Source organism: Ylistrum balloti, unplaced genomic scaffold (genome assembly GCF_031769215.1).
Source record: "Ylistrum balloti isolate Yb309-2 unplaced genomic scaffold, AGI_CSIRO_Ybal_v1 Utg371998, whole genome shotgun sequence".
Classification (NCBI taxonomy): Eukaryota; Metazoa; Mollusca; class Bivalvia; order Pectinida; family Pectinidae; genus Ylistrum; species Ylistrum balloti.
This window is the reverse complement of record NW_026782973.1, coordinates 112,497-139,067: the sequence shown is the minus strand read 5'-3', so window position 1 is coordinate 139,067 and position 26,571 is coordinate 112,497. Positions and strand designations below refer to the sequence as shown.

Sequence of the window (26,571 nt, the reverse complement as noted above, 5' to 3'; positions counted from 1 at the left end):
TTCTTAATTAATAAAGATACAGTTTACAAAGGAATCAATTTCATGTTCTTATTTCCATTTTAATGACAATAATCCCAATTAATTTGATTTCATGCAGATGGCTAAAAGCGTCCACTGTAAATCAAGCAAGTATATGATACAAACTAAAAGAAAACTGAAATCTGACCGTACACAGGTATTGGGTTTAAAAATCCGAGAACAGAATTACTGGGGTTAATATTCCGAGAACAGAAATACTGGGGGTTAACATGCCGAGAACAGAAATACTGGGGGTTAACATTCCGAGAACATGAATATTAGAATAAATTTCCCTAGAACAGGAATAGCAGGGGTTAATAGAAATGAAATACTCGGAGCTAATATCCCGAGAACAGAAATATTAGGATAAATTTCCCTAGAACAGGAATACTAGGGGTTAATATTTCTAGAAATGAAATACTAACAGAAGTATATTATATTCACCTGTATTAATTCTTGAAATAGAAAATTGTACCAATATGTATCGCCATATTGTAATTCTGTGGTTAAAAACCTGAGTCAAGAAATATTGGATTTGGTATTTCTTCTAAACATCAGCTGTTTTGTCGATTTTTTTCCTTTCCATAAATAGGCAAACAAAATAAAACAAGTTTTACTGATTTGCACTTGGAAGAATGAAAGCAACACTTCGTCTCACAGATGATCAGTTACGCCTATGTTATCGAAACGCCTGTTGTATAATGGATCTGCTGTAAATTGTATGGTGTCCGTTTTTTTCGTTGGAAGAAACACACCAGTACAGTGGATTTGTTAATTCGTATGAACGACATTATATCTGAAATATTTAATATATTATGTAGGTGATCACTGAGCGTGTACCTACGTATATGTACTCTCATGGAGGGTTGTTCATTAGCGCACCACGTGACTAACGGTGAACCAATGAACACTCGTTTCAGATCCCGTAGACTTCAATCGCGGTGACACAGTTTAGCTTACAGTATGTACAGTTGTGTGAGGGGTTTCATGTACGCGAGTGAAGTGCGCTAGATGTGCACGGGATTGTCACAGCTGTGTTCGCTCATGAGTGGATTTTATGTAGTCGATTTTCACTTCAGTGTCACGGGATTTACAGCAATCGTGATTTGATGACACTACCTCGAGGATTTACACGGAATCTCTCTTGTTTATTGGTGTTTTAAGGAACAGTCCCTGAGCTTTAAGCTCTGTAGGTCATAACTAGAAGATCGTCAACACTTAAAAACGACAACATGATTAAGCTAGAGCCGGTGTGTGTTCCCGGCAATAACAATAACAGCGTTATTACGCAGGTAAGATTGTGTATCGTTGACGAGATGTGTATTATAATATTTGCTTCATCTCGCCCGCCCTTGTGAAGAAATGCAAACCGATGACCTGATTCCATGTAACATTTCATATTTCATGCAATATTTCAATGTTGAGGTGATCACTTGTATGTGTGTATTTGTTTATTAATGTTGGCATTTACTCGCGTTTATCTTAACTGGATGTGTTAGAAAGTTCTTTTTTAAATGACGCTTTATAGCTCAGGTAGGTATGTGGCTATATGTTTTGTACTAGCTTTGACAGGTGAGGGTCAATATCGTGCACCGGAAGTAAATTAATCGAAGGAAAACTACACCTTACGCATGTGCAACATGACGTCAATTTCTATTTCGCTGATTCACACACACGAATTCCGCTGTTACATGACATACTTGGAGGAATTTTCTCGAATGTTTGTAAATATTTCAGGTGACATTTCGTCATATTGTGCTGAGATATAACATAACAAGTCAAATAATGCACAGAAAGTATTGGAAAATTTTGTTTAACTGACAAAGACATGTTGCACGCCTAACCGCAAAGGAACTGTCATGGCATCCAAGTACACAAGACAACAAAACACCTTCTTCGTTCATCGAGTTTAACCAAATTTGATTCTCTTGAAGGGACTTCAGATAAACCTTTATATTTATATATATGACTAATAACTTCAACTGAGGAATCGTTTAAGCAGTACTCTGTGTCTGCAACGTGGTTTTCAACTGGGGAATTACAACTTTCATGGCCGAATCGAGAAAGAACAAAGTGCTTTGTTTACCTTCGAACATGGACGTATGAGCCCATTTCGGGTGTGTTATAGACCCATACTTCGTTATCCTGAAAACGCCTTCTAAGCTGCTGGGATGAGATTCAAGGAGTATTTTACTGACGGATTGTTGAACATCGCAATTCTTCTCAGTTTATTGAGGACAGATTTGAATAATGTAGTTGATCACACTTACAGTCATTATCCTGAAGTACAAGAGATTTTATACGGACAAACTGTTGCATATTCGTTAACTGATTTTAATAATTATATAGATTCACTTCATGGAAGAATTCATCCGAAATCACTAGACAATAATATTGATCTTATTATACAAGATTTGCGATCATTAAGTCGGTTTGGTAACTGGCATGGATCAGCAAATCCGCGAAACAATGGAGGGAGAGGTATTTCTGCATTTCTTGCCAGCAGGTCACCATTAATTCAACAAAATGTTCCTGTCATTAATCTAAACAATCAGCACAATAATAATGATAATGAAAATTCAGATGAAGGGGTGGTCCAGGAAAATTTTGACAATCACCTGACTGGTACAATACACCAGGAAGATGAAATTGAAAGTGATGTGCATAATGAGATGTCTCTATATGAAGACGAGGGGGAAACAGAGGCAGCATCACCTGAACAACAGACAGAGGAGTTGACATCTGAGGTATTGGCTACATCAGGAAAACAAAGCAATTTTAGAAAGATGACCTGTATAATCTATTGTTAGGTCTTATTAGAGTTATTGCCAAGGTCTTCAGCATTATCAATTATATTTTTGGGATATTTTTAGACAAGACCAGAGCACAAATTCCAACTTTTTTTCAGGATTCCCAATACTAAAAGATATAGTTGGTTTTCAAAGTTTAAGTGAGACTAACAGGAAAAGCATGTGGCTAGGACTCAAATACCTGAGGCCTAAAAAACACTGGCATTATGTATTGTAATTTGTGTTTTTGTTTGTACATATCTTAGATATAACTTAAAACTGAAGTTAAAATTCTTTGTCATTTGATACATACATCAACTTAATTGACATGCAATTGATATCATTGATAAAGATTATTGAAACTCCTTATTCATGATAGCAAACAAAAATGAAAAGAAAGGCGTGCAATTTTCAAAAGAGAAAGACGAATATTTTTCTCTCGAAATTCTTCATGGTACAACATAGAAATTGATATACCAGTATACATACATATGCTCCAATATTTCAAACTCTGCAGACCAATCATATTCTCAGTTTGATATTACTTAATGTGAAACTATAATATATAGAGAATGCAGCGTCTTAAATTATAAGCTGTATTTTGGCGAGGATGTAGAAAGATGAAAGTGGTGAGTCTTTGGAGAACCACTTTTGTTTTCCTGTCTGAGCCAAAAAACGGCTTATATTTTATGACACGGACCATGTATTCTATTTATCCTGCAACATTGATTGAAAATCAGCCAATGGAAACTTCAGCAATTACGTTGTTCAATGTTTGTTTGCCTGTTGACGATGTTATGCTCAATTTTGCCTGGTGAAGTATGTCAAATAATTGCTCCATGCAGAAATGTAGTTCCAAACTTCAATGGATATGGCAGCGATTTCATGAATTTTCATAAATAAACTTATTCATTACAGCATGTAAAATGACATACTTCAACAGTTACTTATATTGTTAAACTTGATATTTAAGTAAATTCAGAAAGTAATTCTATCAAATTACCACACATGCTAAAATACACAGCTCTTTTCTGAACTAAATACAGCGAAAATATATGTGGCAGGCATAGTCCGACAATGGCAGTGCCAGATGCAGGATAACTGACATTATGACAGCCAGAAATATAGAAAAAGTACAGATGTGGTCTTTACTTAGAAATTGCCAGATAAATAGAGTTTATCAAAAGCATATTTAAAATTGGTTATTGTATTATTATTATGCTACATTCATGTGGCAACATGCATACCTAATACTTGGTATGGTGTTTCTTGTTTAATAATGTTTAAGAAGATTTGAATTGGTACATGAAGAGTTGGTTGGGGCTGCAATGACCATGTTGTAATGGCGTCTTCCCATCATTTATCACTAGCCCTCCACTGTTGGGTTGCAGGTTAGAGGTTTATGTTGGGTAGTCCAGGTACAAGCCATAGGTTTTTCAGCAGAAACAGGCTTTTCTCAACAATCTATGGGACAAATAGGTTGCAATTGGTGCTTGATATTATTTTTCAACAATGTTTAAAAATTACAACGAGTCAATTACTCAAATAATTTTTTTTTAAAAAATGTAATGGGAAATTCAAATGATTATTGTCAAGGGAAATTAATGCTATGAATGTGTAAGGATTTTATTTCATACCTGCCAACTTTACCAATTCAGACAGGAGTTTCTCAATGTTCATTCCTCAGCCCCACCTCCTGATCCTATGTAATCTCCCAATTTCAGAGATCCTTTAGGTATGCCATAAGTAGGATTGCTTTATTTGGCAAATAGGTACAGAAACACCTGGCAACATAAACAAAGCTTTGCTAAAGGAATACACTGCCTCATTATCTAATTGGTGTCACCTAAGTTAATCCTGCTGACCGCTAACAACATTTACCACCACATTTTGTAGACATGGCCCTTTGTTCCATATGTAATTAACAGTAAACCAGGACTTGGGAACAGGCCCTGGCAAAAAGTCCCGTTAACATGAGGTCATTATACAGATAATTAAGCAATTATTACCATGTACACACAACCTATTCATCCAAATAATAAGTTCAGCTAGAAAATTATTTTAAAAAAAACTTAATGATGTAACAATGGGCAAACGTTTGTGTATATGTTTTGGGAAAAGCAATATCTTACAACCTTGACTATCAATATTGTTATAAGATGTACAGGAAACAAATTGTTTACTTGTGTCTGGTCCTGTGTTAGCCTCACAACAGGAATAAATCTGAAGTACTGATGTACAAGTTGTTACAATTTTGTCACTTTATATACGTAGATGTCAGCTTCTAATAGGGTTCAGTATAAATCACAGTGATTTGCATTGTAATGAATAAATATAGGCTGGAGAACAACTTATTGATATACGGGGTCCTGACAGTAGACTTAAAATTTACTGTGAGTGTATTTGTGATAAAGTCAATACATGTATCAGAAATATATTTCAAATCTTGAAATGAAAACAGTTTTCTTAGATCTAAATATTTGATGGCAGTAGATGCAAATTGTATTAATAAATTCTATCTGTGCATGAGGTTCACAAAAAGAACCATGACACTGTATAAGTATCTGTTCAGTTTGCCATGCTACAAACTACAAAAGGAAAGTATAAAGTCATCACATGTTTTCTTTCTACATTCTGAAGTAATAGGTATGTAACAAATATTTGTTTGACAATTTTCTTGATCTGATCCCTAATATACTCATTAATTGCCAACATGTTACCATGACGATTATTATGACACTAGCATACTCATTAGATGCCAATATGTTTCCATGTTGATAATTATGATGCTAGCATACACATTAATTGCCATTTCATTTCCATGACAATCATTATGATGTCAGCATACTCATTAATTGCCAACATGTTACCATGACAATCATTATGGTACTAGCATATTCATTAATTGCCAATGTGTTTCCATGACAATCAGTATGACGCTAGCATACGCATTAATCTCCAATTTGTTACTATGTCAATCATTATAACGGTAGCATACTCATTAATTGCCAATTTGTTACCATGACAATCATTATGAAGCTAGCATACTCATTAATTGCCATTGTGTTACCATGACAATCATTTTAACGCTAGCATGCCCATTAATTGCAAATTTGTTGCCATGACTATAATTATGACACTAGCCAAACTATGGCAGCCATCTTTTCTATTGAGGCTGATGCATTTGATCGATTTTGACATTTGAGAAATTTATGATAATGACTAGCTCAAATGTGTCATCAACATGTAAAGTTGAGAATACGATGATAATGATTGATCAACTTCTAAGTGAGTTTGTTGGTAATGTCAGAATGTTGTTAAATATGGTAACAGTTACAATAGTTTATCAAATATTCTCTATCCAGGTATCAACTTCACGTGTAATATTACCATGAAATAAAATCATTGGTCACATGATGATATCCTACCTTTACAAGATAATTCAGCACAGATTGATGGCTACTTAGATCCAAATCTCTATTTGAAGGAAATATGCTGACAACTTTTGGATCAGTCTATCTGCCCTCACTTGTCAAAGCATCTCCACAATGATGTTGTACTTAGAATTGATATAAACAACAATTTAGACAGATAATCCCTGCAAAGAAACATTTTAAGTATTTTCATATGTGTTGACCTGTATCCTGATCCGAATCTTTAGACAATTAGACTGGAAAGTAGTCAAAGCTTCTACGACATCAATTCTTGAAATGAGATTTTGATTGACCAAGACCATGTGAAGTACTTCTTAAAACATAAATGTGCAGATCTTAGTTTTTGTTGATATTATATTTTCATCATTTTTTTATTCAACTTATTTTACAATTAATGATTCCAGATTTGAATTTTATGTGTTTAGGTCAGAGTTTATATAGTATTAGCTGTATGTTAACGTTGAACTTGTATGAAGACAAGTCTCAAAGTTGCAAGTAAAGTATTCGCATATAAATTAAAAATTTATTAAATTATTAATTAAAAAGTTTAAAATGGCTACTGTAAACATACTTAATGTTGCATAATTAAATTTTAGTGGATCTCTACTGAAAATAGCACATCCTTAGATTGCAGTATAAATCTTTTAACAATACATTAAGATTATCAATGAAACATGAATGTTTATAGCTAGGAATTGTTATGTGGTAAGTATAAAAGTCTTTACCTTTTGTCTGGAATGGTGTATTGTTTGTAAGATCACCTTACATCATCGTAGCTCAAATGCTTTAGACTGTTTGTAAAAGATAAAGTAAACAACATTGATTATACCACTTTATGATAAAAAAATGCTCCTGACAAGAATTGCAGAAAATGTCTATCATTTTATTTTAGTTCTCAATTTGTATTAAGATATGTCATTCATTTGTTTGTCTTCAGTTTAGAATCCTTCGTTCTGTTGTATATCAAGTACAGTGTAATGTATTTTCTTGAAGAATTAAACTTAAGTTAGAGACAGTCATTTAGCATTTACAGTAAGATGTAACTAATTGTATATGAAGTTAAGCTTTACCAGGCAAAGTAATAGAAGGCATATATTTTTGTGAATTGTTTTGGGGGAACACATGCTGATATCAGACCTCTACCGTTCAGGTACATATGCTCTGTGCATGATCATAGTGCACCAAATGTCCACATATACTTGTCGTCCTGGTAAAACTAGGCCAAATGGTCGCAAAAGGCCAACCAGTACAAGATATATCATCCAAAAGCAGGGCATAATGATTACAAATCAATAACATGAAGTATATGTACAAGTTATTCATGTAAAGAAAAATTCTGAGCTAAGAAACAGCCATTCCATATCAAGAACAAGTTGAAGTCCAGGTGAAAAGATATATGTCAGAAAAAATTTGCAAATTAAAATTTTTGATGTCATTAACTCAAAAGCAAATCGCTTTGATTTATAAATGTTAAAGGGGCAGTGTTAGGGGTTAACATCTAGAACAAACACATCATTGATATGATTCTGTTCATCCTTAATATATTTACTCCTCTAAAATTGTACAGTTGTATTAAAGAATGAATTGTCGATATCTCTCAAACCCCCTAAAAGGAAAAAAAAAACGCTGAATTATCAAATAAAAGTTTGTTTAATTGGAAAGTTTTAAAAAGATATCCACCATTAATCAGAAATTACATCTAGATACAAAATGTATCTATGAAGATTTTTTTTATCTACATTAGACACTATAAGTCTTATGTTTGAAAACCGTCCTCATAAATGTCTTCAAGAAGAGCGTAAGATTTCCATTTTTTCATCTCTGCATTTGATTAAACAACATTTGCCAGAGGGTATTTAACAAAATTTACATAAAAAATTAAGCAATTCCATAGAAATATAGTCAATGCGATCTGTCACTGAATGGAATGCTTCTCTCTCAATCTCTCTGGGCGGTGAAATGGAATACATTTGTACGTAATTAAGTAGAGTAAATGGGATCTCAGTTTACCCCTTGTACATAAAACTGGTTTGCCAAGGACATCCATCCCTGGGTAGATTGTTTGCCCTGTAAGTATACAGCACAGACGTCTTCAGAGAACAGATGATAGAGATTTCATAGAGCTGTGGGGTTACCGTGGCACGACTCAAGTTACAAGTAAAATGAGGCACACCTTGATCTGAAATGCATTACAGGTGAAGTTCACCTTATCGCTTAGGTAAAAAGAACCAAAACACCACTGGAGACACACATAACGAGTGTTATTTTTACCTGTGATATCGATCTGGCTGTGAGTCAGAACACAGAAAAAAATCTACACCAAAATTTTATCAGTAATCTTGGAAAGATCTGTTTAAGAGTATCAAATTGAGGTTTCAGATTTTTAATCAACACATGTACAATGTAGTATAGTTGCAAGCTAACCAATGTATACATAATGAATAGAAGAACATCTACCCTAGTTCTAATTTGATATCAATTCAGACGTATGTGTAACGATGCTGCTTTACATATCAATATTAGTAAATTTTCAGTAGGAGACAGCATGAATAAGGCAATGCTGTATCACAATACTAAACGTGGACATTTGACCCATGTGTGTGAAGTTGTGACAAATTTCATACATATTTGAATAGACATTAAAAATAACCCATGGGCATACAGTTTGCAAATCAACATTCCTAAAAAAAAAGTTGACATTGGTTGCGAAATGCTGGTCATTGTGTACTCTGGACACGCATTTGATAGATCACTAAATAGTTGGCTGTTTTTACGACAGCAATCGTCGTCTAACAATCACTCTACGCAGTTATTTGAAATTAAAATTTATAAGATTGTTTTGCGACACCTGAATTGGACTATGTATTGTGTCGCGAGTTGGTTGGCGAGACACAGGCGTAATAATTAAGTCATTCAGAACATCAGGCTTACAGATTTTATACAGTAAAACAGCTAACATATACACATTAACATCCACATGAAACACCTGCTGTGTACTGATCAAGGGCATTCAAGTTTAATTTGGGGTTTTTTTTTAGATAATTTGTGATACAAATTTTCTCATTCGCAGTTTTATAGTTCATATTGTGAACTATATATAAAAGTGGTTTGGTTGGTTTTGTTAAGCACTGTTAATACATCTTGTAAGTTTCTATTCTGAATGTGCTCGTGTTACATGAAAGTTTTTTGATACAGAATTTTTGTCTGTAAAAGGTGAAGATGTGCTGCTCATATTACTTAATTTGTAACTAGTGTCATATGAACAACCTGGGTCATTTTAAGGCCATAGGGTCACCTTGTAGTAAGTGGTGGCTACTTTACTGAACACCATATCATAAGGAGGCCTGTTACAAGAAACTGTTCAATCCAGAGCAATTGAGTTAAAATGCCTGAAAGCACAGTCATAACATACAGTTAAGTCATGAACAGCTTTCAGAGGAGTACCAATCCCACACATGTCAAGCTGTAAACTTAATTTTACAACAATTGTGAAGAAAGCTATCGGCTTATACTTTAGTTGGTGTGGTTGGAAACACTTGTGATAGGGAGTCTTTACAATGGAAGTATCCATGAAGTTACCCCACATGGTTGGGCAGATGACCTCATGCTTTATCATGTCTAATTGTGGTATCGAACCCCAGTCACCTGCCCAGATGAAGGGCAAGTTTGTTACTGCACACATATATCATCTAACTTACCAGCTCTCTCTTATATTGATAGTCTTCAGGGCTTTGTTCCCTTTAACGAGAAAAGTCAGCTTTTTTGAATATATCATTACACTATATATTATAGATTATCCTTGGACCGCTAAGCAGGGCTTTACCATTACATTTTTTATTGATTTTAATAAAAACCTTTAAAAAGAATGAGCTGAAGCTTAGGAGTCTTGAGGTTTGAGGCGCCTGGAGGCCATTAAAATCTGAATTTGTTCTGTTACTTCAATATTTCATTTTAGCACTTAGATGTTACCGGGATTGATTTTTTCAGTGACACACATTCATCACAGTCCTGTAGAGGTAATTACAGATGTAACGATATGGGGGCTTGTTTAGTATATATAATAGTTGAAGAGTCTTCGTCAATTTCAGGTCTTTTTCACAGTAAATTTGGTGTGGCTTATTATAGGGCTTTCATCATTGACAAAGTACAGTACTGTATCTGGTGTTTACTGGCAAGGCCTCTGTACCCTTGGGGCAGAAATACTTTCTATCTGTGTGTCGTCAATACACAAGAATAAATCTATTGTATGATCAAATAAGGTTTGGAGGTAAATTGAATCCTTATTAGAAAGCTTTTATGAACAGGGGACCAAGCTTGCTTTGTAGGTTTTCAAATCTCTTGTTATTCGGAGGATCGAAATGTTTTTAATTCTGGTTTGAACGACATTGGTATGGAACAGAGGCATTGTTGTCGGCTTAAAATCCCACACAATTACATGGGTCTGATTGCGGTAATGATTCGAGCGCGGAGGATCTATAACATTCTAGGTCATCAGGAAGCTTAATGTTGGGGTCAGTTGCTCTGATATAATGGAAAACTATAGAAGCCCATTACGGAGGAAGTTTTCTGCTTGATTGATGGAGCAGAAACCGTTTATTGGTTGTGGTGTGACAAACAAGGACTGTTTTGTCCTTGTTCTGAGGTTCAAGTCAACTAGCTTTATCAAATTTGTATTAAAACTATTCTCGTTTCTAAATTTTCTGATATTCTTTTCAGTTTGCAGATAACAAAAGGCAACTATCAGTTTAAAATGGTTGATATCTCTGCAGTATGTTCCAAATAAAAATTTCATTTGTTTAATTTCTGGAATGTCCATGTGAGTTTTAACAAAAATCCTAGCTAACCATACTTTGTTTCATGGATTTGTACTCACCTGACTCAATACACAGGAATACTACAGGTGTATATATGACATGATAATGAAGGTTGGGAAGGGCCAACTTGTGTCATCAGGATTGGAAAAACCAGCTCTCTATCATCAATCATCTAACTTAAAATATTGATGTTGAAATTAACTGAAGTCCTCTATTTTACAACAAGCACTTGTTCTCATTTAAATTTTTGTGATAACACCTTCAAAAACCTTGTCTTGATTGATTTAAAAGTAATTTAATGCATTATGAGAATGTCTGTGGTAGTTGTGACATTATAACAGTAAGAATATCTAAAAGTGCACATCTTTTAATGATTTGTTATGATTACTAAGGTTGCTACAAACCAACTCGGACGTACTTGAACTCGTTAAAATAAATGTAAATGGATAGCAATAATTGTCTAGGGCTTGTGTTGATGTTTTCCCTTAAGGACACCGGAGTTGATAGCATACTGGTGAATGATGGACAGAGTAGATGTTAAATCACATGTCATAAGGTTTTTTTTTTTTAATCAAAAACACTTGAAAATGAAATGAAAGTTAAGGCTGATTTCATTTTGGTTGAGATTGATGAACATAAAAGCTGAACTAGAGATTTGGCATCGACTAACCCAAATGTGTCATATCATTACAACCATACAAATTATAGGGTAAAGGGTCTTACTTTTTAACAATTTTACTTTAGTACATTGTGTAGGAAAATGACAGTCTTGGGTATATTTTACTTAAAAATATGAACTGTTATTATAACAAACAACTGAAATTACCATATATAGTGGCAAAATAGATTGAAGTTTGTCAGAAACTCACCCTGGGGCCTGAAAAGCATTAAATGTTAGTAAACTTCAGCTTGAGGATATGTCAGATTTAATTGCTGTAAATGTGGATGTAAAGGCTCTTAGATGCTAAGTCAATTTGTAAATTTATCACTTGAATTGTAATTATAGTTTTTTAGTTGTTTTTTTTTTCCCCTCAAATCAATTCCAACTTTATCTTATTTTCAAATGTACACCATATGCATGCTGTTTGATGAGTAAATTGACATGTGAAAGGGGTTAAAACAGATTAAACAAAAACAACTTTTTAGCAAAGATTGATATAATCTTCATACTCTTTAGATTTCAAATTGTTAGCCCACTTTAATTTTCTTTGTACTGATTGTAAGAAAGACAAAACTTCCTGCTTTCACTAGCAGTTATATACATTGATTGTCTATTAGTGTGTTTTATAGATCTTGATACAGAATCAATGGTCATAAACAAATATCCGGGTTGATGTTTTAGAATGGCCGGATCTAAACACCACGATCTGGGAAAGTCTTCATCTTTATGTGTGATAGTTGATAAAATAAACAGTTCCTGTTTAAGCAGTCTATATAGTCAACTCTACAAATATAAAAACATGATATAAATCTTACATTCAGGATTTGTGGTCATACACTAGTCCACTCCTCTTGGTAGCTACTAGGAAAATGCCATGTTTATAATCAATATTTAACACCCAGACAGCTACACTCCCAATGTGGTAAGATGTCAAACAACCAGAGCTGGTACAGGATGTGCAGCCCTAGGTACATAAAATACAGGTGCATTTGTACGGGAATCTGTGACATCCTGAATCAATATAGATAAAGGGCGTTGGTAACTGGGACCTTGTTCTTCTGGAACCCTGTGTGCAATAGATGACATATAACATGTAATACTACAGATACTTTACATGTACGAAATGGTAATATCTAAGTCAAACGTTGAGTTTCAGGGAGATGTGGATTTAAATATAGATCACAGAATCATATTTCTTACTCGACAAAGAATTTGAAAATACCTGGTACACAAAGTGTTCAAAAACAGTTGAAATTCTTTTTAAATATATCTATAAGATTTGGATAATACTTTTGTTTCCTCAGCCCCTGTGATGTTTACTGATTCGCTCTCTGGAAACTCTCAATCTGGTGTTTCTAATGGGTACAATATAAATATTATGAATTGAGGTACACCACCCCAATGATTGCTGCAATTGATGTGGTTTTGTTTACCCAGAATTTTTGAAATTCTGTGTTTCCGCAGTGTATACTCTATGTAAATGTACCAGGAACAGGATGCTCGTGTGCTCTTTATTAAGTTATCTATTTTTTCAACATATTTAAATGAGTAGAATTCCATACTTTTTTGGAATTCTCTTATTGCTTTCAATAAGAGAAATATTTTCAAAGGATGACATGACTTGAAACATTTGTGGTTTTCCATACTCCTGTCATGTAGGACACTGAGGTCCAGCAGATGTAGATGTGCAGGAACTTGAGTAAATGTCTTTCTAAATGTACACCTGTTCACACCATTACCTGTGTAAGGTCTCCAGGTACATGTCCTGTACACTACATGTGGTCGCAGTCTTTGTACACAAGGATTTAGATAACACTTGTACACTTGTGAAACCATTCCCAGAATCTGTTGACAATTATCAGATATATCCGTACTATCATATCCTGAATGTCATTCTGAAGTCAAGAGTTCTGTGTTCAAAAGTAATCTGAAGTGATTCCACCTAACATTTATACATGTCTGTATGTGTCACAAAATAAAATTGTGTTTGTGATATGCCAACGCTGCAATAAAAAATTTAATGTGGGAGTACTTGTTATCAGTTGTAGATCCTTTCCTGGACTAATGTACATGTTTAATTACAAGGAAAAGTACACACAAAGAAATGATTATATTTTACATAACATGTGGTTTGTTATGTTACAGGATCTGGATTTGATAGACGTGCTATGGAGACAGGACATAGACTTGGGTGTGGGAAAGGAGGTGTTCGACATCAACCTCCGCCAGGAGTTGGAAAGAGAACGAGAGGTGGAACTGCAGAAGGAGAGACAGAAAGTGAGTATGAAACAGCTTGTATTATTTCAGCTTTTTTTACTTAGTTATATAAGAAGGAAGGTTTGATGGTGAAATATTGTTAGATTCTTGGGAAGATGTTTTTCTTTCCAGATTTTCAAGTTTTGTTTAACATAAGTTACAAGATACTGATTCTTTAATTTTTTATTAATTTATACAAATAATCTGGATGATTTAAAAACATAGATAATTTTCAGATTTTTTATACTTGAGTATAAAAATACTTATCACAGAGATTTGATAGAGAAATCTAAACAAACTCTAAGCTAACACTTTACTTACAACATTGATATATCTTACATATTTTGCTAGATATTGGAATAATTCTTCTAGTTAGGTATATTCCCTGTGTTTTCTTGTTAAATCTTTGCTTCTTACCTTTAATCTATTTAACAATAGCCATAGGATGATAGGTGGACACACAAGGGGGATCTCATATTGCCCTTACACATAATCAACAGTGTTTAGTAGGAATACTTAAAGATTATCATATTAAGAATGCTTCAGATTAAGTCTGGTACTTAATTTTATCATGATTTTGTCTGAAAGCAAAAAGAACGAGAAATTCTGCAGCACAAGCAGGAGGAACAGAGACTACAACAACATAGAAGATGGCTGACAGAGAATTTTATGCAAGATACAGAAACAGGTAACTTTAATATTTGTTAGAACCTCTGTAAACAAGTCAGTTCTATTCAATAGATATGGCTAGTAACTTACCACACGATGAATTTTACTGAAAGGGTAGCTGTCAAAAAAAGTTATGTACAGATATATATATACTTGTATATTGATAATATGTTAAAGAAGTATGCTGTTCAATAACCTTTTTGCTTTTTCTTTTAGGTGAATGGGTAGCTCTACGAGGAAGAGCAGCAAGCGGACAACCTCCAATACCAAACAGTCAGCTTCAGGCAAGTCTTCTCTGAATATGTCGTAGATAGACAGCTTATGATATCTTCTAGCCTATCAGTTGAAGATAGATTTCTATAATGTGTCATTGCTTTCATTATGATGATTATTAAAATTCTTTTGTGATGCTGCTCTGAAAACATGAATTGGTATTGTGACTTAAATTTTACTCTCATGGTTTCAGAGGCTGTTATATACTAAATGGACATATTACTGCAGATTAAAGTTTTTGTATTCTTTGTTATTTCCTGGTGTTTTGGTGGACAAGTTGATTGTTATCGTTAGTTATTAGGAGAGATGGACAGATGAATAATAGCGTTGAGGAAATTTTATATATCGTGTATATGTTTATTTTCTTACAAATGTGTTTTCATTTTTACAGAACTTTATGCCATACGAGAACAACATGACTGTGATGAGCGAGCCTCCACCATTGGAGGGAGATTATCATATGCCAGAACAACAATATCAGCACACATCACAAATGATGGCCCCTCCTCAAGCTCCGCCCTCTCAGATGATGACGGGATTTGGGCCAGACATTGCTAACTATACGGCAACACAACAGGTACCGTCTGAAGTGTTTAATCGTGGAGTTTGCGAGATATTTACGTACACATGGGTTTTGTTGACAGTGTAATTGTGAAACTACTGAATGTTACATGTGTTTATATGAAACAGTATTGATGTAATGTTGAATAATAAGCTGTTCTTCATTTGCGTAACCTTAACTGTCAAATTTTTGTTTGATATGTTTAGTTTTCTTCATTTATCTTTTTATTGTGAAAGCAGCAAAAAATTTCATGGATGATGTTGTTTCGTTTTTGATAGAATCATGAACAATATGCTCCAATGGGAAGCTTGGAGGAGAGGTGGCAGGATCTTGTAAATCTGCTGGAACTGCCAGAAAATGATACAAATATGAGGCCCCCCATGGGAATGGGCCCAGTAAACCAGTCTGTTGTGTCTCCCACGGACAACAGTTCAGTGTTAATTCAGAATGCCACCCTACCCGTGGCCCCTCAGCTCAACAATTCACTGCCAACTCCATACCCGAACACTTGTAAGCTGCCTTTCTTACATTACATAACTAAGTTATGAGATTATATGGTCATTGGCTTAAAAGATTAGCTGTGTTTTTTGGTAAGGGTGAAGAACAAGAAGCCTTTTGTTTTTCTAACCCAATCTTAAATACAACTTCTATTTCAAGACACAGACCACATATTCTGTTTATTCTGCAACATTTATTGAATAGATACAAAACAGATTTTGTAGTTGTATTCTAACAATGCCAGAACCAGTTACAGCTTAAAAATTAATCATAGGTGGAAAGAAAGCTAAGATATAAAATACAGACAAAAGACAGAAAAATATATTCATGAACCTGTATGATTAACGTGAAAAAATACCTTTTAAATGAAAAAAGAACTTAACAGCAGAGTAGAAAGGATGAAAATAGCTCTAAATAATGAAAGACAGATACAAGACAAATTATATATAGATGTTTACATAAAAGGAGGGGAAAGGTAACTTAAAGGAATTTCATGTATTTTTACAGCCATTCCTCAGCAGCAAATGAATAATTTCACGTCAACTAGTTCTAGTGAGGGCTGTCCTACCCCACTCGACTGGGAGCGAAATGACTTGTTCTACAATAACGGTAGTGGTGGTGAGAACCAGTCTGACCCTATAGTAGAGATGGAGAGTATTCTGCCAGACATCATCCCCGAGGACGGACTAGAGGATTACAACCTCACAGAGATGGCTCTTAATGATGGTTAGACATCTACTGGCAAAACATTTCCTTATAGTATCCTGGCTAGAAGATAAAATGGCTTACCATTCAAATTAATATCTGTCTAATGACAATTCAGCATTACATATAAAGCGACAAGGCTTCATGTAAATATATTGTACGAGATTGATATCATAATTCAATGAAAACCATCTTGCCATTTTAATTATATAAACACATAGGCTATTTTCATAGATGTGGGATTTCCATGAAGATTAGAGACAATATTTATGTGGTTTACATTGTTTTTCTAGGTTTACGATCCATGAGAATGTTGGATGACAACAGCAGTGAATCAGGAGTGTCACAGGAGAGCTCTGATCTGGTACGTTTATCTAGTTATTGAATTTCTCACTGTTCGTAGTATGGTTCAGAAGTTGTTCATTGATGAAATTTAGCTACATCTGGTAGATTATGTCTACAAACCATTTGGATGTTTTGTTTCAGGTAAAGTTTTTCTGTAAATGCAGTCCTAATTGGAAACCCATAATGATATCTTGTTATGAGTAGTTAAAGATTGAATTGAAAGAAGAGTAATATATAAAGATGTAAGTAAGAGAATCATCAAACATTTTGTGTCTCCAGGACCAGTTCAGTGAGACAGCCCTGTCACCATTTGATGGTCTGGAAGGTGCCACAGGCGGCCATGAATACAGTGGTGGATCTCCAAGCTTCAACAAAGCCAGCAGTTTCGAGAGTAACAATTACAGCAAGTTTAACAACGGGGGAAGTGGCTACAACAACGATGGAGATAGCTACAATAGCGGTGGTGATAGTTACAACAGTGGTGGTGATAGTTATAGCTCCGGTGGTAGTTCTAATGGTGATAGTGCTCACAGCTCATCAAATGATACAGACTTCAACTTCGCACCAACGAAAACAAACCACATCGGTCACAATCACTCCTATCCACTACAACCCGGTCAGGCTCCACGCGAGTACAAGAAATACTGCACTTCTGCAAAGAAAGAACCTCGCCACAAAGGCCCTCAGTGTAAAGATTCAAAACGGATACAGGAACTTCAAGTGCCGTTAACAGTGGAAGAAATTGTGGATGTTCCCGTTGAAGAGTTCAATGAACTTCTTACACAATACAAACTAACAGAACCACAATTACAGTTAATACGAGACATTAGGAGACGAGGGAAAAACAAGGTAGCGGCTCAGAATTGTCGGAAACGGAAGTTAGATGTTATTATAAATCTCGAGGATGACATGACATCTCTAAAAGTCACTCGAGATCGCCTGCTACAAGAGCGGCATGCTATTGACAAGCAGACACGTGAAATGAAGGACAAATTCAGCTCTCTATATAGGGAGATTTTCCAGTCTCTAAGGGATGAACATGGTCGTCCATATGACCCTCATCTCTTCTCACTGCAGCAGTCAAGTGATGGCAATGTGTTCCTCGTCCCTCGTAATGTCACTGCAGATGAGCAACAGGCCAAGAACAAGAAGAAGAAAAGTGAGAAAAAGTGAATGTACTCTTTAAGAGTTAAAGCAGCAATTTGCCCCAAAGGGTCTCTGACCTCTGATGATAGTGCTACAGCCTAAATATCTGCATTTCAGAGGCATTTCACTCAAAACTTTTGGTCCCATTAACTTTATCATTACATTTCATGATTCAGCATGTAAAGAATCTGGATATAAAAAGAAGCAATATGAGGGGGTGTACATTTGTCTATGAATTACATGATAATATGTATCTTAGGGACTGATGACATGGTTAAATCAAACATTTGTAAAGAAATAGTTCTAACTAGTCTACAAGTTTGGTAAAAGTCTGACATTACAGAAATATTAATTGGACAAAACTGTGTGCAGAACTTTTATAAGTCTACAGGGTATTTTATATTCATTAATTCCCCCTATGAATCATAATAGACTTCCTTATCAAACAATGCGGTACCTAAGATTTTTTAAGAGGTTTGTGTAGAATCTTTGGATTTGGGAAGAAAAAAATTTGACTGGAATTCTAGCTTGCTTTGTGAATTGTGATAGAGGTGCTTTATTTATGGATTTCAAATCCAAGTTAATAGTAGGAATTTATACACGGAAGGTGGATTATCATTAAAATGATAAATAATTTCAGGTTCGTGTTATAAGGAATTCTTCTGTAATTCATGATTCTGGATGTTAGATCAAATTTGGAATCCAGTGCTGTTAAACTAATATTGATGAATTTTATTTTTATTTTTTTTTAGATCATCATAATGTTATTCCCCAGCCCTTGTACTTGCGTTGTCATTATATTACTGTTGATTGTGTCACCTATATAATGTAAAGTATATCTCTCTAATGGTATATACTATAATGATACCTGATGCAGCAAAATGGTTCTGACACAACAATGATAAACTATTTGGTGAAACCAAACTCAACAATGGTTGTCAGTAAATATAGAAAGATCTTAACCTGCTTTAGTTAACAAGGGAGGGATATCTTAACTAGCTAGAGTTAATGGTATGGGGAGATCTAATCTCTAGGGTTAACAGTATAGGGAGATCCTAACCTGCTTTGGCTAACGATTAGGCAAAACTTAACCAGCTAGAGTTAACAGTATAGGGAGATCTTAGCCAGCTAGGTTAAACAATATAGAGGAATCTTAACCTGCTGTGATTAGTGATTAAGGGAGATCTTAACATTTGGTGGTTAACAATATAGAGATATCCTAACCTGCTTGGGCTAACGATTAGGCAAAACTTAACCAGAGTTAACAGTATCAGGAGATCTTAGCTAGCTAGGGTTAACTATATAGGGAGGTTTAACCTGCTGTGGTTAACAATAAAGGGGAGATCTTAACCTGCTGTGGTTAACAGTATAGGAGGATCTTAACCTGCTATGGTTAACAGTATGGAGGGATCTTAACCTGCTGTGGTTAACAGTCTGGGAAGATCTTAACCTGCTGTGGTTAACAGTATAGGGAGATCTTAACCTGCTGTTGTTAACAGTATAGGGGGATCTTAACCTGCTGTGGTTAACAGTATAGAGCTAGCTTAACCTGCTGTGGTTCTAGGAGGATCTAGCTAGGGTTAACAACAGTGAGGCGGTGTCTTGAGAATCTATAAATATTTGTGGTTAGCATCATTCCATATCATTGTCTTTCATTGTTTAAAATATTGTAGTTATTACTTGTTCATGTTTGGTAGATATCATACATATAAGTTTTTGTAGCTCTTTTGTATTTTTTGTGTGTTTGTGGTTATGAAAAAAAAAAGTTTTGACTGTGTTTTGTTGTTTTGAATAAAAGTGCTGTTATTTGTGTGAAGAAAAATATGATGAAGGAAAGAGTCTGAGAAATTGGAGATGCAAATGTTTTGGAGTGTAAAGAGAGAGGATGTAAGAAGATTTGTAAACATTTGAGTACCATCAAGTAAATAATGAAAACACTTGAGGTCTGGGTAGTTTGATATTTACTATCAACACATTTGAATATTCTCTATGTTTTTTATAGAATTGCAAATGAACATTAAATTTTCATTACAGGTATTTAAATTAGAAATCAATTTTATTTTAAAAAAGAATTTTCTGCTTGTTTATGTTAAGAAAAAAATGTTTTCAAAATCCAGATCATCAAGATGGTTTTGTATGCTAATGCTTTGTTATTGCAGTGTTGCTACCAGTTTTATCTGATTAAACCTCCTACAGGTTTTCATGGCTAAAGCTGGTATCCCATTGCAGATTTCATAGAGATGTTGTTACTATTGACAGTCAGATCTGCCTGAGCATTTCATTTTATCACAGAAAACATATACAGTCGCCTTGTCCTTCATACAGAATAACCATGTATCTGATATATATAGATTATCCATAGTGACCATTTACCAATAGTGTGCATATTATATCTATCTTTTTAATAGAATTACTAGTACACTCATTTGATCAGCTTTGTCATAATAACATTTTATCATTTTTGAAAATAACTACAGCTGACATCATATGAAGAAATATGTTGAACAATTTGTTAAAGAATTTTGTTATAAATTTTGTTGAGTTATATTTAAAATCTGTTTATGATTGAATATGTGTTTGAGTCCTTTGCTAAGTATTTCACCTATGTGCCTGTAACTGCTCCAAAAAACAATCTTGAGGAGAAGATTGTTGGATACAGCCAACAAAAATTTATGTCACCACCATTCTAATCTTTGAAACCTCTCAGAAAGGAAATCAAGAATTACAATTGTTACTGCAGATACTATCATAGTCTTCTAGCTGTACGTAATTGACGTTTGTGACAAGGTGAATGCCAACAGTACAACATGTATTGGCCTGCCATATGCTATCACTATAACAGGATAAGTGTCTCCAGTTAAGAACAATGATAAACTCTTATAAGAAATCCTTTACAAGAAAATATTTCCATTTATATGAAAGTTCAGGAGTATGAGCCATTCACCATATAAAGTGACAGTTGTTGCCAGATAGGAGCCAAAGCTGACATGTTTACTTCTACAAAGAAAATCATGAAATGATATGAAGATCGAAGCCATGTTCCAAATTGATTGCTTTTCTGTCGGTTTTGAAATAGATGATCACTGTAATTTGTGGGTGGCAGATTACCTGTGTGTTCTTGAGTTGAGAACTAATTATGATAATTTGTAATCTAATTTAATTTGGTTTAATCTTTGGCTAATTGGATTTGTACACATTAGGGATTATAGTGTGGAGGCTTGATAACATCAGCTGTTACGTCAGGCACGATTAATATTAGACATAGGATTAATATTAGGAACACGCGTATGGTCATTGTCAGCCACTAGCCAAAGTAAGGCTAGCTAACTCAGAACACAATGGTAGGTATTGGGTGTCAATGTTCACCTGTGTATTGTTTCAGATTCAAGCATGCGTGTGTACATGGAAGTAGATAATGGCTGCAGGTCTCCGATATTCATATCATGTTGTTAAAAACAAAGGCTCTTCAGAGTCTTGGACAAATGATTGAATAAAGATAAATTGGGATTCTTTTTTTCATTTATAATAATCTTTGGTACTGTGCGAGCTTTTATTGTCAAAATCTAGCAAACAGCCGTCCATTGTCAGGAGACCAGGAGGCAATCTATGTTAATACTGTAAACCATTCGCCCAGTTCAATGTCAGATGACACCCGTACTGTTGGCCCATAGATTGTTCATGTATTCAGATGGCCATAATCTTACTTTGTTTAAATCTTTTGCAGAGCAATCAACTTTCAGTAATTAATCAAACATCAGTAATAACGATGTTTTCATTGTTAAATAAAGTATGCCCAGTATTGCCTTTCTTTATGTTTTTGGCGATTTATGTATAGAAAAAGGATTCTTCAATACAGATTCAGACATTAATGATACTGATAGAATGAAAACAGATAGTGGGAATGATCTGGTTGATTTGATAGAATTGGGAGTTAAAAGATTTGTTTTAGTAAAACTCTTGGCACAGGAAAAGTTTCTCACTGAAATGCAATTTAGCAAAGGCAGACTTGATTTGTACCATATTTTGTGATATAAAGTGCTATTTTTCCACAGAAATATGGTGTTGCATGATGTATGATGTATTTCATGTACAGTAATGATGTTCCATTTCATTGCCTAATGAATTTATTGTATATCAAACATTGTGAAAAAATGTTTTGAAAAAATAGAAATACACAGGTTTATATAAAAAGTTGTTTTGCTTTCTTTTTCACTATCACAAACATTGATATATACTTGGCAAAAGTATTACAAGTCAAGGGGTTTTCCTTCGCCCTCAAAACCTTCATTTTGATTCCTTAAATAGACCAAGAATTCCCTAAATTAATGACGTTTTACTCTATATCGCATATAATGTCAGACCCAAGACTCTTACAATTGATAGATTTGAGGGTTCCAAGGAAAACCCTTAAGTGAGTGGTATACTGCTGAGAAGCATGGTACAAAAAGACTGAAAAGTGTGCTTACAAGATTAAAGTCTCCTGGGATAGAAATAAATTTAAAGAACAGTATGGTGGACGCAATTGCACTATGAATTTCTACTAATTGTGTACTTTAAATGTACACGTGTTCTGTGGACACTAATTGATAGTTGTAAACACCTGTCTTCACATTGACAGAAAACCCATGAATTAACGTGGTGAATACCAAACTTCGGTTTACATGTAAGGAACACCTTGTGTGATATCAAATTAATTTTATGTATTATCGCTAATTTATCTGGCATGAGAATACTGGTTCACGTTGATTAAATTATATACTATTGTGTACCTTGTAACTCTTTAAGATTCACGTGAATTAATATGACTGGGACAGTATTCTTTTACTAACAATAAATTATATACTATTGTGTACCTTGTAACTCTTAAGATTCACGTGAATTAATATGACTGGGACAGTATTCTTTTACTAACAATAAATTATATTCTATTGTGTATCTTGTAACTCTGAAGATTCGCGTGAATTAATATGACTGGGACAGTAAAATTGTAGATACTAAGAATAAATTATATAGGGCAGGGCTGAAACAGTATCAATTATTGTATTTCTGACGGAATCGCTTTGATTTAGTGACGTATGTTATAAGTTACGTATTTAAGGTATGTAATCATTGTGATCGTTGGTATAGAGACATCTACACGTATATACTTTTTTATTATTAACTTGTGTGGGTGATATGTAAATGTATGTATATAAACGAGTTTTAATTCTGTTTTGTTCTGAAGTCGTAAGTGAGATATACATTACTTGATAGGCTAGGAACATATATAACAGTTCGATGATAAATTATTACGTTTTATATTAATTCAGTAGTGTTTAACATCTCGGCTTTATCAATATTCGGATGCCTTTAGTTGGCAAATGTAATTACGTAGTGTGTGGCATCTTTATTCTGATGCCTTGAAGAAGTTTATCGTCAGTTACTCCAAACTGACCCCGGTGTATACTCCGATATACTGGTTCTGTTTAAATGTATATTGACGTGTCGCTTTGTCTTTTTCTATCAATCTGATCTAACGATTCCGTTAGGTCCAACCATTGTGTTTTAGCGATCAACCTGGATTATTCCCAATATTTTTTTGAAAATAAGGTGAACATGTATTATGTGATGTCTGTTTGTGGGCAAATTATTCTCAGTGAAATAATGAATAATAGCATTCAATAATATTCCGTTTTCCTACTGATTGGTATTTCTTATACCACAACCAGTAGAAGATTAGAGTGTGACGTTTCGATGACTACACGGTCACCTTCATCTGGTAACCCAACCAGTAGAAGATTAGAGTCTAACGTTTCGATGACTACACGGTCACCTTCATCTGGTAACACAACCAGTAGAAGATTAGAGTGTGACGTTTCGATGACTACACGGTCACCTTCATCTGGTAACCCAACCAGTAGAAGATTAGAGTCTAACGTTTCGATGACTACACGGTCACCTTCATCTGGTAACCCAACCAGTAGAAGATTAGAATGTGACGTTTCGATGACTACACGGTCACCTTCATCTGATAACACAACCAGTAGAAGGTTAGGGTGTGACGTTTCGATGACTACACGGTCACCTTCATCTGGTAACACAACCAGTAGAAGATTAGAGTGTGACGTTTCTATGACTACACGGTCACCTTCATCTGATAACACAACCAGTAGAAGATTAGAGTCTAACGTTTCGATGACTACACGGTCACCTTCATCTGGTAACCCAACCAGTAGAAGATTAGAATGTGACGTTTCGATGACTACACGGTCACCTTCGTCAGACAAATGACCAGTGTGAAGCGTACTAACAATGACGTACGTAGTGCACGAGATGGTAAGGAATCGACCAACTTTTTCGACTGTACTATTATCCTATGTACTCTAAGGTTAAAAATTGTGTGACGAGATAGTAAACAGATTATAGACCAAATACACAAGATAGTAACAATGTATTGTAGTCAATTCGGCTACGCTTTACTTGTTCCGAAATAAATATGCTTATTATTTATCAACTTTAAATTATCGGCGGACGACGTCAGTGTGATTGTAATCGATAGACGATGGTGGCCGTCGTTCCTGTCACGTGCCCAATTCGAACACTCGTGTCGAGATACCAGCGGATTTCGGGCTATATAATGCAAGAGACTTATCTCTGATCGTATCTACCGAGTAACACAAATGACTAAGGGCATTTCATACTCTGAAGTAGTCCAAATACCACCGTCCTTGAATTGAAATTCCATTGATTCTAAATATCATTTTGTTTATCAAAGCAGGGTAAATTGCCACAAAAAATGAAAATTTCTTTTTTTTAAACTAAAACAAAAACAAATCGCTATTTAATCATCAGGATGATTTGGTCATGTTTCGTTACAATGAATGAATACGTCTTTAGAATAGTGTATTGACTGCTGTGAAAATGTTGCGGAACATGTAATGAAATATAGTTAAGTGCCATCATATCAACTTGACGATTTCATGTAGGAAAACTTGTGACCGCGCTGAATAATATTTTAAATTGCAGGAGCTTATACATTAAAGTAAATATAACTTACTTATCATAAGAGATGTTAAAGGTTTGTAGAAAATATGTTTTAGTTCTGTATATTTAGAGATCATCAGTAAACTGGTCTGCTGTTGTCTATGAAACAACGCCGAGAGACTTGAGACGGAAAACAGGTTAAAAGAGATTATATTGATTTTGGTTTCCTGTCGATAGCTGTATCTTTGACATTCTCTTTCTTTGAATAATAAATCGGGATATGAATTACCCGATAATTCAAACTTGAATACCAAAAGGTTATCAGTACAACATTGTACGTAAGTGTTTGGATTTGATATTTTGTTGCTTTGACCACTCTGAAAAAATAATAATTTCAATGCATGGTTTAACAAATTCATAAAGCATATTATTCTAAGATTCTGTACCTTTACAGAGCAACCTAGTTTGCCCGTGTAGTGAGAGTTTTAGCTCCTTTTGTCGTTACTTCTATTTTGATGTCTCCTATTTTTTATATGACATTCTCTCACATCGTATTGATGCTGTTTGTTTTACCTCGGTTCTCGTTTGTTTTGAATTACTTTTTTGTGGATTCCTAATTTCCTGGCACCTTTCTGATTGCTTGATTTTTCTCTTCGATTTTTCCCCTCGATTTCTGTCCTCGATATTTCATTCTAATGTCTCACATGTTCCTGTCATCTTCTTTTCCTTTGTTTCGTCGTCAAATTCTTAATTATTTCGTTTTGTCGTCTTCCAGGTGAAGTTCCTATTCCATTTGTTTCTCCAGGTTTCCCTGGTTTCTACTGCTGCCCTTTCCAGGTTTCCTTGGTTTCTACTGCTGCCCTTCCATTTGTTTCCAGGTTTCCTTGGTTTCTACTGCTGCCCTTCCATTTGTTTCCAGGTTTCCTTGGTTTCTACTCCTGCCCTTCCATTTGTTTCCAGGTTTCTTTGGTTTCTACTGTTGCCCTTCCATTTGTTTCCAGGTCTCCTTGGTTTCTACTGCTGCCCTTCCATTTGTTTCCATGTGTCCTTGGTTTCTACTGCTGCCCTTCCACTTGTTTCCAGGTGTCCTTGGTTTCCAGTTTTCCTTGGTTTCTACTGCTGCCCTTCCATTTGTTTCCAGGTGTCCTTGGTTTCTACTGCTGCCCTTCCATTTGTTTCCAGGTGTCCTTGGTTTCTACTGCTGCCCTTCCACTTGTTTCCAGGTTTCCCTGGTTTCTACTGCTGCTCTTACGCTTGTTTCCAGGTTTCTTTGGTTTCTACTGCTGCCTTTCCATTTGTTTCCAGGTTTCCTTGGTTTCTACTGCTGCCCTCCCACTTGTTTCCAGGTATCCTTGGTTTCTACTGCTGCCCTTCCATTTGTTTCTCATAGGTTTCCTTGGTTTCTACTGCTGCCCTTCCATCATTTGTTTCCAGGTTT

At 34.9% G+C, this 26,571-nt stretch overlaps 1 protein-coding gene across 2 annotated transcripts; it reads left to right on the top strand.

The window, feature by feature from the left end:
* The first annotated feature begins 1,004 nt into the window (after positions 1–1,004).
* LOC132564127 (endoplasmic reticulum membrane sensor NFE2L1-like) lies at positions 1,005–22,361 on the top strand. 2 transcript variants are annotated; one of them, XM_060228806.1, is made up of 9 exons: positions 1,005–1,310; positions 13,862–13,993; positions 14,561–14,660; positions 14,858–14,925; positions 15,306–15,491; positions 15,755–15,986; positions 16,482–16,700; positions 16,973–17,043; positions 17,304–22,361. In XM_060228806.1, the coding sequence occupies exons 1-9, from the start codon at positions 1,251–1,253 to the stop codon at positions 18,195–18,197; spliced, it is 1,962 nt and encodes a 653-aa protein (XP_060084789.1). In that variant the 5' UTR covers positions 1,005–1,250; the 3' UTR covers positions 18,198–22,361. The 2 variants fall into 2 exon arrangements, with proteins under 2 accessions (XP_060084789.1, XP_060084788.1); XM_060228805.1 differs by lacking the exon at positions 1,005–1,310 and adding an exon at positions 1,718–2,765.
* The last annotated feature ends 4,210 nt before the right edge of the window (positions 22,362–26,571 follow it).